Source organism: Vulpes vulpes, chromosome 8 (genome assembly GCF_048418805.1).
Source record: "Vulpes vulpes isolate BD-2025 chromosome 8, VulVul3, whole genome shotgun sequence".
NCBI classification, from domain to species: Eukaryota; Metazoa; Chordata; class Mammalia; order Carnivora; family Canidae; genus Vulpes; species Vulpes vulpes.
The window spans coordinates 1,952,199-1,970,896 of record NC_132787.1 but is presented as its reverse complement, the minus strand read 5'-3'; the positions used below and the strand labels follow the sequence as shown (position 1 = coordinate 1,970,896).

At 55.1% G+C, this 18,698-nt stretch overlaps 1 protein-coding gene across 1 annotated transcript; it reads left to right on the top strand.

Annotated features, from left to right (window-relative positions):
- Positions 1–13,587: 13,587 nt before the first annotated feature.
- On the top strand, positions 13,588–15,940 carry MFSD5 (major facilitator superfamily domain containing 5). Its single transcript, XM_072765190.1, has 2 exons — positions 13,588–13,784; positions 14,324–15,940. The coding sequence occupies exon 2, from the start codon at positions 14,342–14,344 to the stop codon at positions 15,692–15,694; it is 1,353 nt and encodes a 450-aa protein (XP_072621291.1). The 5' UTR covers positions 13,588–13,784; positions 14,324–14,341; the 3' UTR covers positions 15,695–15,940.
- Positions 15,941–18,698: the final 2,758 nt, after the last annotated feature.

Here is an 18,698-nt window from a genome sequence, read left to right as displayed (position 1 = left end):
CCAAGGCGCCGCAGTGATGCCCCAGGGCATGACCCCGGTGCCACCGTCTTTACCCTTCGCTTAGCCTCCCCCGCAGGCCCTGGGGGGCTCCACTTCCTCAGGCCTGTCCCAGGTGGTCCTCGGTGCCAGGAGCAAACTGCCCTAACGAGTGGGATGGGGGGTGCGGGTGCTGAGGCTCGGGGCTGGGCGACCTCCTCCTCTCACCCGCTGAGGGGGCCGGGGTCCCTGGCTGCCAGTGTCGCCTCCACCTTGGGGCTTGGATCTGGAGAGGGAGAGGCTGGTGAGGAGGGCAGGAGGAACTGTGGCTGCGGGTGGGAGGAGCCTCGGGCTGGGTGTGAGGGAGAAAGCCCGAGCTGAGGGTGTGTGTCGGCCTCAACCAGCGCCTGCTTGCCTGGTAGATGCGCCACGAGTGTTGTTGACTCGGGGTGTGCATGAGCGAGCTTGCCCAGGGTCAGCGTCGGTGTGGGACACGGGGACGCCGACCACCAAGACTCTCCGCCGGACCCTGGGAACCCAGGGTTTGTCTCCGATCAACCGCGGATAGAGTGAGGGGAAAGGAGGGGCCTGAAGTCCACGCTCTGGCTCTGTGCGTGGACCCCAAACACTCCCACGGGGATCGAAGGTGGGGGTGAGAAAGGAGAGAAGGAGAGCAGTAAAGGGGGCCCAGCTGGGCCGGAGAGACGCACCCCAAGGACCTTTCCCCAGTAACACTCCCAGGGTGGCCAGCACTGGGGACGTGGGCTCCCGATCACGTCATCACATTTTCCGTACCGAAATTACTCTGCTCCGTCCTCACCACCCCCCTGGGGGCCAGGTGTCCTCCCCCCTAGGAAAGGCCGCCCTTGGTAGCCAGAGTCAGGTGATGGAGAGGGGGAAAGAAGGGGCGTGCTGCGGCCATCTCAGGAGAACAGGAGACGTCAATGGGGGTGCAGACAAGGCCCTCCCTTTCACTCCAGGGGTGGAAAGAGCTGGGAATAGGTACTCCAGGGTCCCGTCCCCAGGTGGCCTGGCTGCTGTTGACTTTGCTTGGTTACCCTGGGAGCAGCACTCAGCAGCGTGGGAGGGGCAAGTGTCGGGGAGTTGGACCCAGGCATCCAGGCTGGGGTGGGATGGCGCCCGCCTGTGTGGCAGGGATCTTGCCAGGAGGCTGCAAAGTTAACCCCTCCTGCCCTGGTGGCTGGCGGGAGGAGGGCCAGCCCAACTGCGGTCTGCGAATGTGGCCCTAATTCCCCCTCCCCGTCCCAGCACATCTGTACTTGGTTTACAGTGAATGAGTCTCCTGTCCTCATGACCGGGCGAGGGCACCACTCCCTCCCTGGCCCTGGGCCGGGCATCCTGACACACACCCAGGCACCACCCCCCCGACACTCTTCCCGCTGGGTATCTCCTCTCCCTGCACTTTCCCCCTCTCCTTCTTAAAGGGGCTCAGGGGCTGGTCGAGGTCAAGAGCTAGAGCTCTAGGACTGTGCAGCTGGGGCAGCAGATGGAGACAGGGAAGCTAAAGGGGGGGCTGAGCACTCGTGGGGGGCTGGAAAGGGTCAGCAGCTCCAAAATTCCATCTGTGTCTGCCCTTCTCTTTGTTTTGGTTTGTCTGTCTGTCTGCCTCTGTCTTTGTCTCTGGTGGGTGTTTGTCCATCCATCCGTCTTTGGTAACTGGCTCCTCCCTTCTGGTGGCCTGCTCTGTCCCCAGCCAAGGACGCTGGCCAGGGGGCGATGCCCAGGAAGACCCGCCCTGAGCCGGTCCCTCCCCTCGGGATCGCCTCCGCCCCCGCCCTCCCCGGGACCCAGTGACTGGGGTCTGTTCCGAAGTCAAAACAAAAAGCGAGCAGACTGGGGATCAGGGAAGTGGGGCATTGTGAGGGGGTCAGACTTCCTCCTCTGTCCCTCTTGCGAGGCAAAGGCAATCGGTGTTCTGCCCAGGGATTCCGGGGTGAGACTTGGGATGGGGCCTGCTAGCTGGAGGCCGTGGAGAGAACTCCCCTCATTTCTTCTTCCCTTCTGTCATCCCTATTTCTAGCCTGTGCTCTGTTTGTGGTTGTTCCACTGGGTCACCTTGGCAACTTGGAGAAATGATGTCTTGGGGGCCGTAGGACCAGGCTTCCTTTGCTTCCCTCATCACAAAGACCAGAAGGGGACACTGTGAGGACAGGACACCTGCCCCACCTGCCCTGACTGTGCTTCTTTGCCTCAAGACCCCCAAGTAGCACCCTCCCCTGTCCCCACTAGCCAGCGGACTGTTGAATGGGTAAGCATCCCATGCCTACTCTGGTGCTGGGGGGGCCGTCCTGTGCCAGGCTCAGAGGTGGCTGGCAGATGTCTGTGGGCGGTGGGGGAGCTACGCTACAGCCCCCAGGGACATCATTAAGGCATGGAAGTGCCATCGGAGCTTGGAGGCCAGGGCACCCAGGGAGGGTGTGATGAAAACATGTTTTGTACAACACGTGTCTTCTCTTTTCCCTTCCTGCCCTCCCTTCCCACCTCCTCCCCCTCGGCCAGCGTGAGGCTGGGGCCGGCGTTGCCCCAGGTGCTTGCCCAATGCCCTCCCTTTGGCCAGGCCTCTTCTCCCGCTGGCCAGTTTGTTGGCTTTCTTGGTGAATGAATCTGTGGGTGGAAGGCCCTTACCATCCTCAGTGCCACCCAGATCCCCACACAGAATAAGGCTTTGAGTCTGAAACACAGGATCTGGGGACTGGCCTAACAACTCTAGCGATTTCTTCCTTGAGCATGCGCCCTTCATTAATTCAACAACTTTTTTTTTTTTTCTCTTGAGTATCCACTGCGTGCCAAGTACTGTACTAGACCTTGGGAGTACCCAGGTATGGTTCTGGCTGCCATGGGCTCGTATTCTGGTGGAGGAGTCAGATGTCAACCAAAAAATCCTGCAACAAAACTGCAGGTGATAAACCAGCGTGCAGAGGCGTAAGGTATGATGGGAGTGAATAATAGACGGATTTCTCCCCCGGCCAAGGAGATCAGGAGGGGCTTCTGGGCAAAACTGAGGAAGAGAGTGGAGAGAAAGGAAGGCAGCAAAAGAATATATGCAAAGGCCCTGGGACAGGGTCCCTGCCCAGTCACCCTGCCCCCTCCCCGGGAAAGAAGAGGACCCCTCCATTCCTGTTCCTCACCCAGATTTGGAGATGCTTCAAGGGACAGACGATAAGCACCTAATGGCCAAAGTGGGGGGAGGGGGGGGCGGGACACCTGGTGACCCCACCCTGGAGTGATTCCACCCACTCCTTCATTTCCTCCTCCGGAAAGGGAAATAGAGGCACAGATAGGGAAGAGGAAACCACAGGCTTAGGCCTCAGATTATACACAGAAAACAAGGCCCCACGCCGTTGGCAAATCCCCCAGAGTGAGGGATTCCTGTGCTTGCCTAGCCGCAGCCTCACCAGGCAGAAAAGCCTCCTCCTCCAAGCTGCTCTGCCTTGCGCCCTTCCCCCTTGGGGTCTGGCCCTGACCGGCCCCCTCCCTGGAACCCGGAGCATGTTCAGTTGCCTGGAGTACAGTGAGGCGAGGCGAGAGGTGAGAGCTGCAGGGGTCTGCCCGTCCTGGGCGGCTGTGGGTGTAGCAGTGTTTTGTACAGAGCCTCAATCCGGGGGTTCCAGGGTTAGCTGTCCTCCATCCACCGGGGGGCTTCCAGTGCCTCTTGCCCAGACACCGAGGTGCCAAGGTTCTTCCTTTCTAGGGAAAAGGAATGCAGGCCCTTTGGAGGAGGGAGCAGGCTTCTTTGTGGCTGCACCGTCCCTGGAGCTGGCAAAGAGGTCATGGGACCAATGGGGTTAAATTCCAGCCCTGCTCTGACCCACTTTCCTCCCCAGGCCCACATACCCTGGAGCCAGGGTGTTGGGTGGGGCCAGCCTGGCACCCCCGCACCCATACCTGGGACTTCCCCTGGATGGAAACTCCCAGAACCCTGGTGTCCTATCTCCTCTGCCAACTCCCATCGACTGCCCGGGATCAGTTTAGCTTCAGCGGGCTCTCCCCAGTCTGCCAGCTCTTCCAGACGACAGCTCCACCTTGGCCCCAGGGGCCGCCCCGAAAGGTGTTGCCCCACTCTCTGGGGCCATCTTTGATGTCTGGCTGGTGCCCCTTCCAGCAGATTCCTTTGAAGAAAAGATGCGGAGCTAGGGCCAGGGGGTCTAGAAGCTATCTGTTGTTGAGCGCCGTGTTCCAAGCACTGTGCTTGGCATGTACCTTAATCCACACAGCAGGCCGGGAAGGGAGCAGTTATTTCACGAAAGAGGGAGCCAAGAACCAGAGAGGTTAAGCGGCTTGCCCAAATCGCACAGCTAGGAAGTGGCAAAGCTAAGCTGGGAACCCAGGTCTTGGCGCTCTTCACCGCAGCAGGCCTCCTCTTCTGCAGCGGCCCTTCTCTCCATGGGACGGGAGACGGGACGTCAAAGCAGCGCAATTCAAACATTTATTATCTGCCTCATGCCAGGCACTGATACGTATCAGAAATAAAGGGAAGGTGCTGCCTCTCCTTGAGATCTGGTGGGAAAGATAGGTGTGGACCAGGAAGTATCTGACTTCAGCGTCATGATCTGAACAAGGTGGCATGGACCAGAGAAAACAAAATGGTACTTTATCTTCTCTTTCTGTACACAATATATAAATACATTATGAATAGGGTACAGATAAATTGAGATAAATCAAGTGCCTACTTAACTGCCATCCAAGTCAAGAAATAGTGTTTCCTGCACTCCAGAAGCTCCCATGTGTTCTTCCCATAATACCTTCCCTCCCCTAAGAAGTAACCACCATCCTGACTTTTGTGGTAATTATTTTTCTCTATTTTTTAAATTTTTATTTGTTTTTTAAAGCTTTTTAGGGACACCCAGGTGGCTCAGTGGTTGAGCATGTGCCTTCAGCTCAGGGTGTGATCCCGGGGTCCCAGGATCGAGTCCGGCATTGGGCTCCCTGCATGGAGCCTGCTTCTCCTTCTGCCTGTGTCTCTGCCTCTCTCTCTCTCTCTCTCTCTCTGTGTCTCTCATGAATGAATAAATAAAATGTTTAATAAAATAAAAAAAGCATATATCACAATTTATGTTTTTATCCTCCTGTTGGTAGATGTTTGAGTTGTTTTCAGTGTGCCCGTCATAAACAACGCTAAGAACATTCTCGTACACGTTTCCCAGGACATACCTGCAAGAGATCTTCCAGGCTGTAAAACTGAGAGTCAGGGGTGGGGGGCCCTGGCTGGCATGCAACTCTTGATCTTGGGGTTCATGAGTTCAAGCCCCACATTGGGCGTAAAGCTTACTTCAAAGACAAAACCTAAGAGTCGAAGTGTTCCTATGGGCCATCTCAATTTATCAGATAATGCCCGACTGTTTTCCAAAGTGGTTACACCAATTACAAGGGAAGCAGAACCTTCTAACCAGGGGCAGGCGGGAGACCAAGAAGACCAATAGACTTTCTTGCTTAAGACCCTCCCCTGTTTTCCCTTTTATTGGAGTAAGATCCAAACCCCAGCCGGGGCCTGGCGTGGGGGGCCCCTGCCTTGCTTTCCACCTGTGCCTTAGGATTCTCCCCTTTGCCCCCCGCCCAGGGTCGAGGGTTGCCCCTTCTGCTCCCTCGCTCAACCTTCCGCTGAATGCCCTCCCACTAGGTCCACCCAGGGCTCTCTCCCTCATTTCCTTCAGGTCTTTGCTAACATATCCCCTCTCCGTGGTGACACCTTCCCTCACCACCGAATATTAGATTGCAACCTCCCACATTCCTTATCCCCTCCCTTTTTCTCCACAGCCCAGCCACCAGGGATCCCTTCAGCCTCAGGCAGCTCTCCCCTGGTCTGCTGGGCCTTGACAGACTGCTATTTCCCACCGAACCTTTAAGCGTTGTCATACCTGACTGTCTGGGGGCCCGCTAGCCGCCCCTGCTGGACCTACCTCTGGGGCCACCTTTCATCAGGTTTGCCCCGCATTTCTCACAGCCATTCTCATGCTCTGAAATCAGCTCACGTATTTGTTTATTTACCTGTTTCATTTTGGTCTCCACCCTGCCCCACCCCTCGCTTTTATGGGAGCTCTATAAAAGAGGAAACTTAGCTGCCTTATTCACTACCTGATACTTGATAAGTCCTCAAATAATAATTGTCCAGGCTGGTTGTCAGTCTTCCAGAGACAGCCGGGCATTGCTCCCCCCACCCCACCCCACCCCCTGCAAACACCTGGGATTTGCCCTGTCTGGAAATCCCCAGAACCTAGGCATCCTCCTTCCACCCTCCGCTCTCGCCAACATCCCTGGCTCAGGGTCTCAGACAGCTCTGCTGCTGCCCCCGCTGCCCCCCTAAATCCCTAGGGGGGTGGCTATCCTGGAGCTGGAGGCAGCCTTTCTGGCCGTCAGGCCGGAGGAGCATCCGGGCAGGGGGCGTCACCCAGGCAGGTGTCAGGTGCCTGGCACTCAAGAGAAACCTTTTGATTGAATAAAGGGGAAGACTTCAGGGATGAGAGACCGTCACCAGGCAGAGAAAAGAAAAGGAGCATCCGGAGTCCAGCAGAAGAACAGTGGGAAGAAAGGACTGGAGGCCTGGCGGGAGGGTTCTGCTCTGGGCCGCCGGAGGGGGAGGGCTGGCCGGGGAGCTCCGAGCTCCCGGCAGGATCCCCAGAGGCTCAGCAGGGTCTTAGGTCTAATCCTGCCCCCACCCCTGCCTGGCTCGCCCGCCCCGCCTACTTCACCCCTGCCCTTCCCCCAAGCCCCAGCCCGGCTGCTCCGCAGGGGAATGGACTTCTCCCTGGGCCTGCGCCTGGGGCCTCGGAACCAGAAGGCCACCCACCCGCGGCCGCCGAGCCCCCCCAGGCACGGCCCCCCAGCTGCCCCAGCCTGGCCGCCCGGGCCGCCCTCCGCCTGTGTTTGCCCCTGCCCTGGCTGTCCTCCTCCCGCCTGCTCCTGCCCGGCTTATCCCTCCTATGCAGCTACCTGCCCCTCCTGTCCCGGCCTCCCCGGGCCCCCCTGTACCTGCTCCTGCCCCCCCTGCCCCGCCTGTCCTCCCTGGACTTGTCCCCACAGCTCCTGCGTCCCGGGCTCTGGTCCGCACTTGAGCTGCTGCCACGCCTCGCCCTGCCCGGTCTACCCCTGCTCCAAGGGCCCAGCGGCCTGCCAGGGCCCCTGCCCCCCCTACCCCTGCTCCACAGGCCCCTGCCCCCCCTACCCGTGCTACGAGGGCCCAGCAGCCTGCCAGGGCCCCCGCCCCGTCCACCCCTGCTCCGAGGGCCCAGCCGCCCGCTTCAGGGGACAGCGCAGCGCCCAGAGGCACTGTCTGATAGTCTAGGGGGCTCTGGGCCCCCGAGGGGTGGTCCGTCTCCCCAGCTTCCTGGGGACACAGAAGCTCTGAAGGGACGAGAGGCCGGACAGGTAGAGGCGGGGGGCTCCCCCTCAGCCCTGAGAGCAGGCCATGCGCTTTGGTGTTCCTCTCCGCTCTGTTCTGGTCCCGCTGGCTCCAGGGCCTCCTCTTCCGCGACTTCTGGAACGGAAAGCGCTTCTCAGAGTCTCCCTGGGCCGCCGAAGGTGAGCACGTCCGACAGCTTCCTCTCTAGCCGTCTGCCGGGGGAGGGCCTTCTTGGCTCCCGTCTAGTGTGCATGGACAAGGCGCCTTCCTCCTCTACGGGCAGGCGGGGATTCTGGTCCAGAGGCCACCTTTTTGCCCCGTGGACCTCCACCCATGTCCCTGGCTGACCAAGAGGCCCTGGACCCCTTACCTCTCATCTTCAGTCAGGCCAAGACTGTCAGTGGCTCTTGGACCAGAAGAGAAGGCTGAGCAGGGGGTTCCTGGCTCTTGCCCCCCCGGATATTATGACACCCTTCGTGGTCCTTTGCTACTAGGAACCTGGTGTTCTCTGCCTGGATATCTTGTCTTTCTTTTCTTTCTTTCTTTCTTTTTTTTTTTGGATGTCTTGTCTTTCATGACCTCAGCCTTCCAGCAATAACCCCACCTGTGACACCCATGCTCCTCCAGTACGGGGACAAGGGCGGTTGGGAACCCTAGACTCAGGCTCCCAGTGATCCCATCCACTTGGCTGCTCAGAATCCCTGTCCCTAGGGGTGTGGCTGGGGGTTTGGAGAAGCCACCAGGGGAAGCTGCCCAGGACTGAACCCGAAGCCGAGAGCCCCCAAGCGCCCCCCCACATTCCTCAAGTCCTCGGATACTAGTCTGTTCCAGTGTTCTCTCCCCCAGCCTCCTCCTCTGGGGCCCCTTGTTCTTTCCTTTCTACCCCTGGGTAGCCTTCTCTCTAGCCTTCCTCTGTCTTCCTACAATTCTCTCTCCATTCCTACTTCCTCCTTGCGTCCCTGGGACATTCTGCCTTCAGCTAACTTTGTTTCTATGTCAGTTTTCCCTCTTCTCTATCTCTCTATTTCTCCCTCCATTTCCCCATCTGATTTATTTTTAATTTAATTTAATTTTTTAAAGATTCTACCTACTTATTTATTCATGAGAGACACAGAGACACAGGCAGAGGGAGAAACAGGCTCCATGCGGGGAGGCCGACGCTGGACTGGACCCCGGGTCTCCAGGATCACGCCCTGGGCTGAAGGCGGTGCCAAACCGCTGAGCCCCCAGGGCTGCCCTAAAGATTTTATTTTCTTGAGATTTTATTTATTCATGAGACACAGAGAGAGAGGGGCAGAGGGAGAAGCAGGCTCCCTGCAGGGCACGGGACTCCACCCCGGGGACCCCAGGATCACGCCCTGGGCCGAAGGCAGCGCCAAACCACTGGGCCATCCGGGCTGCCCCATCTCTTTCATTTCTATTTTCCTTTTTGTCCTTGTCTCCCCCCGTCTTCTGCATCTAGCTGTTTTTCTTTCACTTCTCATCTCTCCCTTGCCTCCCCATATCTGGCTTTCTCTCTCTCTCTGGGGGTCCTAGACGTACCCGCACACCATGCCTGTGTCATGCCCATCTCACTGCTACACGAGATTCAGGACAGTGAGTCCTCCAATGTCTGTCTGTCCCCACATGCCCCAAGCACTGATGTGAGCAAGGGCTGGACACAGCTACCAGAATAGTCCTTCCTTTCCCCATCCATGATCCAGGCCGTCCATCCCTACTTAGGTCTAAGCTCAAACGTTTTATTTTTTTATTTTTATTTTTAAAGATTTTTATTTATTTATTCATAGAGACACACACAGAGAGAGAGAGAGAGAGAGAGGCAGAGACACAAGCAGAGAGAGAAGCAGGCTCCATGCAGGGAGCCCGACGTGGGACTCGATCCTGGGCCTCCAGGATCACACCCCAGGCTGCAGGCAGCACTAAACCGCTGCACCACAGGGGCTGCCCAGCTCAGACATTTTAAAAATGGTGCTTCTTTCTTCTTCTTCTTCTTCTTCTTCTTCTTCCCTTCTTCTTCTTCTTCTTCTTATTCTTCTTCTTTTTAAGATTTTATTTATTTATTCATGAGGGACGGAGAGAAAGGCAGAGACACAGGCAGAGGGAGAAGCAGGCTCCATGCAGGGAGCCCAACATGGGACTCTGGATTCTGGGTCTCCAGGATCAGGCCCTGGGCTGAAGGTGGCGCTAAACCGCTGAGCCACCCGGGGTGCCTTTCTTCCAACTTCTTATTCTGAATATTAGCAATTAAAAAGCAAAAGAACTGGGGCATCTGGCTGGCTCAGTCAGTGGAGCATGCAACTCTTGGTCTTGGGCTTGTATGTTCAAGCCCCGCACTGGGTGTAGAGATTACTTTTAAAAAAAGATCTTTGGGGAAAAAAAAAAAAAGAATTAAGTATTTATGCTGCTTGTCCTATATAAACTATATTCCAGGGTAGCCAAATAGGTCTAAGTGGTGGAGAGAACGTCTCATTTACGGCAGAATTCCAGCTAATGTGGAAGGAATATGGAATTAGAAAAACCATTTGCAACTCTTAGTGAAATAATTAATCAAAGGGAGAATCATGAATGGAGGAAACCAAAGATGATGGTTGATGGGGAACTTTACAATGGAGGAATCAAGCTGTCACCACCTGACCCCACTGATGAATCTTACCACCACTGAAAGGGGCACAACCACTCACTTCGTACATCCTGATGTGATATAATCTGAAGCACTCAGCACCACCAAGAAAGACTCTTGCCAAACAATAAGGAATAAACACACAAAAAACCTGAATGTGATTCAAATCAAACTTCTAGAACTAACCTCCATTTAAAAGGAAATACCAGGGGTGGAGGAACAATTTAAATGACACAGTGAGAAAATAGGAAGACACATTCAGAATGTGGAAACTTTTCAAGGAAATCTGACCCAACTTCTTCAACTAGTCAATGGCTGGGAGGGGGTGGGGTGGGGATAATAATAAAGAATAATTAAAGGACAACTATTATATGGAGCATGTGGATCTTGTTTGATTCCTGATTTGGACAACCCAATTGTAAAAAAGAGCATTTTAGAGCCTTTTAATTATGGACTGGTTATTTACAATGCCAAGAAATCAGTATTGATTTTGTTGGATGTAAAATGGCTTTGGGGTTATGTAAGAAAAGGGCCTTATTTCCTAGAGATGTATGTCAAAGCATGGAGTGAAGTGACATACTTACTTTAAAAAGTTTTGGCAAATAAAAAGGGACTGAAAGGAGTAGAAGGAACAAAGTGACAAAATTAATATTATTACATTTATATAGGGGTTTGTAGAACTACGCTCTCTACCCTTGTGTATGTTTGAACACTTTCATAATACAAGTTTTAAATGATCCTCCTCTGGTGAGCAGGGTTCTTAGTTATCCCCAGAGCACTCTCCCACCTTCCCTAAAAACAGGACTTCCCCTGTGGCTCCCCAATACACAGACCTCAGCCCTCCTTGCCCTCTACTAGAAGCATGTCCTAGAGATGGGTTGTGCTCACAGGCTGCCTTTTATCCTTTCCAGTCCTCTGCTGGCACATTTCCCATGTTAGGATGTTTCCCAGCTGTGCTTCACAGTTCTGTAGGGGACAGGGGAGACTTAAGACTAAACACATTTTTAATAGGTCCCACAATAGGCCAAAGACAAAAAAAAAAAAAATCCAAAATAATGTAATCTTGCTGTAAGTCTCTCTTTGCCAAGTGCTTCTGAGCAAAATGCAGCTCAACAATGGGAGAAAATTGGCCTCCCTCCTGGAAAAGAGGCCAGGAATGTAAGGCCATCCTGCCCCACTCTTGCCTTCATTCAGGATGACCTCCTCCCCGAAAGAAACAGGTGTCATGAGTTCGAAGAAGCTTTAGTCCAGGACTAGGATGGAGAGTATTTGGGTTGCTTATCCTCTCATTCACTGAATTATCTTGGGGAAAACATGGTTTTTAATCTTTGTGTTTCTAGATGAATGCATGGGAACCATGGAACCATTACCATTACCCCTTTCTACTCTGTAGGAGTTTGCCAGTTGGGAATAAACTCTGGTACTTGTAGGTTATCTTGGTTGTTTACTTTATTACAAGAAAGTATTCCTCCAAGTGTCTGGGTGGCTCAGTCAGTTAAGCATCAGACTCTTGATCTTACTCAGCTCAGGCCTTGATCTCAGGGTGGTGAGTTCAAGCCCTGTGTTAAGCTCCACGCCCAGTGTGGAGCTTACTTAAAAAAAAAAAGTATTTCTCAAGATGTAATCCCTCTGCCTTCTAAGCTTTAGTATAAAGGAAACCAACATTTACTAATCACCTGTGCAAATGAGTAAACTCATTTAATCTTCTCAGAAACCACATGAGAGTCGAACTGGAAAGATCTGGGTCCCAGTTCTAATTCTACCTCTTACCATGAGACTCTGGGCATATTATATAACCTTTCCAACTCTCAAGGATAATAATAGTACCTACCTTATGGGTTGTTGCGACAGTTAATTGATCTATAGCAGATAGCCCAGGAATTCTTTTTCTTTTTCTTTTTTTTTTTTAAGATTTTATTTATTTATTCATGAGAGACACACACACACACAGAGGCAGAGACACAGGCAGAGGGAGAAGCAGGCTCCATGCACGGAGCCCGATATGGGACTTGATCTTGGGCCTTGATCCTGGTCTCCAGGATCACGCCCTGGGCTGAAGGCAGTACTAAACTGCTGAGCCACTGGGGCTGTCCTAACCCAGGAATTCTTAAAACAGAGCTTAGATGCATATAGATAACTGATGAGAATTACCAGCTAATAGGGGCCAGCACTTTTTAGACTAATTTATCTAGATTAATTTATTCATTTCTTCATCAAATGTTTATTGAATGCTTTTTACTTACCAATAACTGTTGGGGTTTTTTCTTCAACTTTATTTCTTTTTTTTAGTGATGTCTACACCCAACATGGGGTTAGAACTCCCACTTCCACCCCACCCCCAAGACCAAGAGGCGAATGCTCTTCTGACTGAGCCAGCTAGGTGCCTCCCCCCACCCCACTTCCCACCCCAGTAACTGTTTTAAGTACTGGAAACATAAGTGAACAAATAGATAAAAATCTTTAGGGAGAAGAGATAATAAATAAATAAAATACATAATGTGCCAGATAGTGGTAAGTGCTATGGAGAAAAGGCAGCAAAGGGGAATGAGGCTGGAAGGACAGCAGGTAGATCTCTAGTGGAGGTGGCCGTGTTGCTGTTTTCAACAGGATGGCCCGGGAAGGCCTCTCTGATAAGGCAACCTTGGAACAGGAAACCCGAGGGGCTGAAGGAGGGAATCATGTGGGTCTTTGGGAGAAGAACCTTGCAGGGCACAGTGTGCAAAGGCCCTGGAGGTCCCCCATACAGATGGAGTAGGAAGAGTCTGGAGAGAGAGATGCCTGGGTGGCTCAGTGGTTGGGCGCCTGCCTTTGGCTCAGGCCATGATCCGGGGATCCAGGATCGCGTCCCATGCTGGGCTCCCTGCATGGAGCCTGCTTCTCCCTCTGCCTGTGTCTCTGCCTCTCTCTCAGTCTGTGTCTCTCATGAATAAATAAATAAATCTTAAAAAAAAGGAAAAGAAAAGAAAAGAAAAAAAAGAGTCTGGAGGGAGAATTGTAGATAAAGTCAGAGAAGTGGCAGAGGAACCCGACACAGAGGGTTTCTAGGTCATCACGAAGGTCTGGGCTTCCACGCTCAGTGAGGTGAGAAGCCGTCGAGCCACTCTTAAATCTGGAGCACAAGGGAAAGAACCTTTCCAGGGGAGCACAGCTGGTAAGGGGCGAGAGGTGGGCATGCAGCGACCGCGACCGGGGTGACCCTTCGCCCTTTTTCCTCGGGCACTGCTCCCCCCTGACAGCCCGCAAAGAAATTGGGACACTAAGTGGCGGATCTGGGATCGGGGCCTCGGCCGGCTGCGTCCCCAGGCCGCAGTCCAAGTCCTTGGCCCACACCGCCTCCCTCAGGTGTCCGGGCCGCACCTCGTCGGGGCCCAGGGCGCTGCAGCGGGACCGGCCCGCGGAGGGCAGCCCGCGCGTCCGCAGGCCTGCGGCACTGCCCTGTGACGGCGGAGAGACAGGAAGTGGGTCTTTATTTGGAGGCGGCGCCGCAGGTACCCGGGAGTGGAGGTGCGGCTGTCACGGGAAGGCCCCGGGGAGGGCCAGCAGCCGCCGCCGCCGCCCTGCTCGGCGGCCTCGGGGAGCCGGGGGCGGGGCCTGGAGCGCGGGGCGGGGCCTGGGCGGGCCGGGGGCGGGGCCTGGGCGCCTCACCCCGTCACGTGACGGGGCCATCATGGCGGCGGCCAGAGGCCTCCCCGGCTCCCGGAAGCGGGCTGTGAGGGGCGGGCGCGCTGCTGGAACCCGAGCCCGAGCCGGAGCCGGACGTCGAGCGGGCTGGGCGGCGGGGCGGCCTGGAGCCGGACGCGTCCGCGGCGTCCCCGCAGCCCGGGGCAGCAGGTGAGCCGCGGCTGGGGCGCGGCGCGAGCAGGCGTGGCGGCGCGGGGGCGCCGGGCTGGGGCTCGGGGGCGCGGGGGGGGCCGGGCCCGGGGTGCGCGCGCGTGACCCTGGAGCGGCTCTGGAGGCCGGCGCGGGCGGGACGCTCGGGGGCCCAGTGGGGAGGCCGGAGAGCGGGGGGTGACGCGCCTGCGGAGGCCGAGCTGGCCGAGGGCAGCAGCCCCTCCACCGCGCGGCCGCGGTCGCTGTGTCGAGGGGACCCCCTCTTTGCTGCGCCGGGCAAGGGTGGGGCGGATGCTCCTGCTCCCCTCGCCCCGCCCTGCCCCGCAGTGTCCCGGGAGACCCGGCCTGGCGGGCCGCTCCTCCCACCCACCCAACTGGTCCCTCCGGTCCGAGCTCCGGGGGAGTGGAGCTGAGCGGCGGGGAAGTGCAGGTTGCGGGGGGGGGGGGGGGGGGGTGCAGCTGCTTCTGCGCGGGCACCCGCCCCTTGGCAGTGCTACCCGGGCAATGGATGTAACTCCCACCCCCCCTTCCTCCCCCAGGTCGTCGGGGGGCCCGCCATGCTGGTGACTGCCTATCTTGCTTTTGTGGTCCTCCTGGCCTCCTGCCTGGGGTTGGAGCTGTCAAGATGCCGGGCTAAGCCCCCTGGAAGGGCCTGCAGCAACCCCTCCTTCCTCCGGTTTCAACTGGACTTCTATCAGGTCTACTTCCTGGCCCTGGCGGCTGACTGGCTGCAGGCCCCCTACCTCTACAAACTCTATCAGCATTACCACTTCCTGGAGGGGCAGATTGCCATCCTCTATGTCTGCGGCCTTGCCTCCACAGTCCTTTTTGGACTGGTGGCCTCCTCCCTTGTGGATTGGCTGGGTCGCAAGAAGTCCTGTGTCCTCTTCTCCCTCACTTACTCTCTCTGCTGCTTAACCAAACTCTCTTGGGATTACTTTGTGCTGCTGATGGGCCGAGCCCTCGGAGGGCTGTCCACAGCGCTGCTCTTCTCCGCCTTCGAGGCCTGGTACGTCCATGAACACGTGGAGCGTCATGACTTCCCTGCTGAGTGGATCCCAGCTACCTTTGCCCGAGCTGCCTTCTGGAACCATGTGCTGGCTGTAGCGGCAGGTGTGGCAGCTGAAGCGGTGGCCTGCTGGATGGGGCTGGGGCCCGTGGCGCCCTTTGTGGCTGCCATCCCTCTCTTGGCTCTGGCTGGGGCCTTGGCCCTTCACAACTGGGGAGAGAACTATGATCGGCAGCGTGCCTTCTCAAGGACTTGTGCTGGAGGCCTACGCTGCCTCCTGTCGGACCGCCGCGTGCTGCTGCTAGGCACCATACAAGCCCTGTTTGAGAGCGTCATCTTCATTTTTGTCTTCCTCTGGACGCCTGTGCTGGACCCACATGGGGCTCCGCTGGGCATTGTCTTCTCCAGTTTCATGGCAGCCAGCCTGCTTGGCTCTTCCCTGTACCGCATTGCTACCTCCAAGAGGTACCACCTTCAGCCCATGCACCTACTCTCCCTTGCTGTCCTCATCGTTGTCTTCTCCCTTTTCATGTTGACTTTCTCCACCAGCCCAGGCCAGGAGAGTCCAGTGGAGTCCTTCATAGCCTTTCTCCTTATCGAATTGGCCTGTGGGCTGTACTTTCCCAGCATGAGCTTCCTGCGGAGAAAGGTGATCCCCGAGACAGAGCAAGCTGGTGTACTCAACTGGTTCCGGGTGCCCCTGCACTTGCTGGCCTGCCTGGGGCTCCTCGTTCTCCATGACAGTGATCACAAAACGGGCACTCGGAACATGTTCAGCATCTGCTCTGCCGTCATGGTGATGGCTCTGCTGGCGGTGGTGGGACTCTTCACTGTGGTCAGGCACAATGCTGAGCTGCGGGTACCCTCACCCACCGGGGAGCCCTATGCCCCTGAGCTCTAGCCCGGTTCCAGGACAAGGGGGACTGGGAAGGACTCTTGAATCCCACCTCTCCGGGGTGGTATACAGATCTCTCCGTGACAGACTTTGCAACTGTCTGGGCCCTCAGCCTGTCCTGGGGCCCCTCCTGCCAGTGCTTTGGGTTGGAGAGTACATGGGGGTGATGGCCTGGAAAGAAGATGCCACAAGTTGCCTCTGTGTTACTCCCTCTCCCCTTTCCATTTAAAAATAAACACTTTTAACTGGTCATTGATTGGATTTGCTCATCCTCACCTGCACCTACCTCAGTAGTTTCTGGTGAGTGGGCAGCCGGAGAGTTTGAGGCTGGAGGTTGGCTTATTAGCAAAAGGCATTTGTAGTTCTAGTCTCCAGGACTGTCTCCAGTTCAAACCGAGAGCTGTGGCATTGCCCCTTTGCTGAAATGGGTGGGGACTGCCTGAGGCTCCTGGGTCTTCTATATCTTGTTGCCCTGGGGACAGGTACCCTCTCCAGTTGCCCAGCAAGACCAGTGCTCCACAATCAGGGTGAGACAGTCTCTGGAGCAGGTGGGGTGAACAGAGATTCCAGGGGCTTGAGTTGCCCCTGTGACCACCCCTTGGGGCAAATCTGAAACCTTCCTGCAGAAACAAGCTTGCAGCTCAGCACACGTATGCTACCTGCCTTCTGCCTCTGTGGCAGAAGGGACCGTTTGTCCCGCACCACGTGCTCCCACCAGGTTCTGTGTCCTGTATCCTTCCATGAAACCTAAGTGAAGGACTACCAAGGGGAGAGAACAGTGAATGGCTGAGGGACTGGGACACTTTGTCTGGACCTGATTCTTCCCCACCCAGCCTGAATGAGGGTGAGGAAGCCATCAGGGCAGGAAACAGTACCAGTGGGAACACCAGTTCTGTGGGCCCCTCCCTGCCTCACCTGATTTTATCTCCCTTTCCTCCTCCCACCAAAACCCAGGCTTCTCAGGGGAAGGAGAGCCAGTCTTAAGAAAGGTGGGGATGAAGGGAGGGTAGGCTCAAGGGTATGTCCTGGAATGTGCTTGAGCTGGCATGGGGGATCCACCCGTTTTGGAAAGGGATTGACACTATTTCCCCAGGTCCCAGTCTACCTTCCAGACAGGAAGATGCAAGATGTACCGGAATCTGCGAGTTTCAACATGTGTAGATAATATCAGCTGGTGCTGCAGGAATGCAGCGTGGATGCGGTTCTGACAGGGAGGCAGAGGAGGAGGAGGAATGGGCGGGGGGCTCAAGTCCCTATTCGGTGAAGAAAGGAAAAAAAAAAAAGTTCCCCCACCCAGACTGCAGGGAATAGAAGTTGAGGTTAAGTACAGAAAAAGATACCTTTTCCTCCCCCCCCCCCCCCATCTTGAGACTGAGAGGCTCTTTCAAAACTCCACTTCCTTTTTCTGCCCCATTGAGCTGGACCGAGTCATATTTTAGAGTTATTTGTAGACTTTCCATCTCTCTCTATAGTGTGGTCTGAGGGCAGGAGCCAGTGCTGTCTTCCTGCCTCTGTGTCCTCGATATATACCCATAGTGGGTGCTTTGCCCGTGGCTGTGCTCAGTAAATACCTGGAAGGAGAGGGATGAGCTCACACCTGGCTATTCAAGAGCTGCCTATCTGGGGAGTCTTGGCTAGAGTCCAGAGCCTAGTTAGTGATTTGTTTTTTGGGATGACAGTGATTACTTACTGATGGAAGCATGAGGGGGCCCCACATTTCTAAGTGATAACGAAATAGGAAGAAGAGACAGACCAATGGTGTTCCTTTAGTTTTGTCCCCGCTGACCTTTCCCCAAAGGGGCTGGTGGCAGATAAAGAGTGGGGAAGGCTCTCTCCTGTCAGATGCACAGGGTGTTAGGAGCTCCAAGGCATCTTGCACATTGTCCATTCAGTCTTAAATATATTTTTATTAAGCACCTACTGTTTGCCATGCAGTGTACTAGTAGATGCTGATTTTTTTTTTTTTTTTTTTTTTTAATAAAGAGCATGAAGCAAGTGAAAGGCAAAGCCAAAGCTAAACTGGGCTCCTTGCTGCCTACCTAGTGCTCCTTCTGTGACATGTACTGCCTGTGTCCCCTGGGTCTTTGCCGACCTGCCTTTTCCCCTCTAGCTTTGCTCCCTCATCCCAAGCCCTGTCCTGGCACAAGCGCAAGAGACCAGGAGTGTTTGGCCTCAGCCATCTGGTCCACATTTTCGTATCTGCCTATATGGGTCAAAGGTGAGATTGATTCACCAGGAGCACACTGCCTGCAAAACACCGCTTATGATGCTCTGCCAAGAGGCAGTATCGGCACCCGGTTAAGAGCAGGGAACCAGAGCCTGACTTCCTGGGTTCAAATTTGTGCCTTAGTTTCCTCATCTGTGAAGTAAGGATGATAATATAGTCTCTACCTCATAGGGCTCTGTTGAGGACTAAAAGCATTATTGTATTTAAGTGCTCAGAACACCACTTGGCCCACAGTGTAAGCACCACATAAGTGTTTGCTTTTATATTTTATTTTAAAACTTTTTCAAAAAAAATAAATAAAACTTTTTCAGTCCAGCTGAGCCTAACTAGATCAGAACACGAGAGTGAATGGATGGGGCTGTCATGGGGTATAGAACTTTCCAACACATCCTGGTGGTGGGGTGATTCCCAGAAGTGTTTATCCTTGGTCCTGGCCCAGATAGAAGTCTCAAGCTATTCGACTCCAGGGTATGTGAGCAGCTGAGTAGGGTGTCAGTATGTTCCACTTGAACTCATTTCCTCTTCCTCAAGTGGGAAGGTCAGCGTGGTGTCAGACTTGATACACACCACCATCTTTCACTAAGAGGCTCCTGATTCTCTGACTTCCCATCCAGCTGGATGCATGATTATTTGATTTGGAACTTTTAAGAGATCCTGAGGAGAGCAGAAACATCCCGAGGAACCAGGAGCCAGCGGACAAGAAGGCAGGAGGGTTGGGTCATGAGGATGGTGCTGGGTTCTGAGACCTGGAGGACTATCTCTTCCTGGAAATTTAGTCCCTGC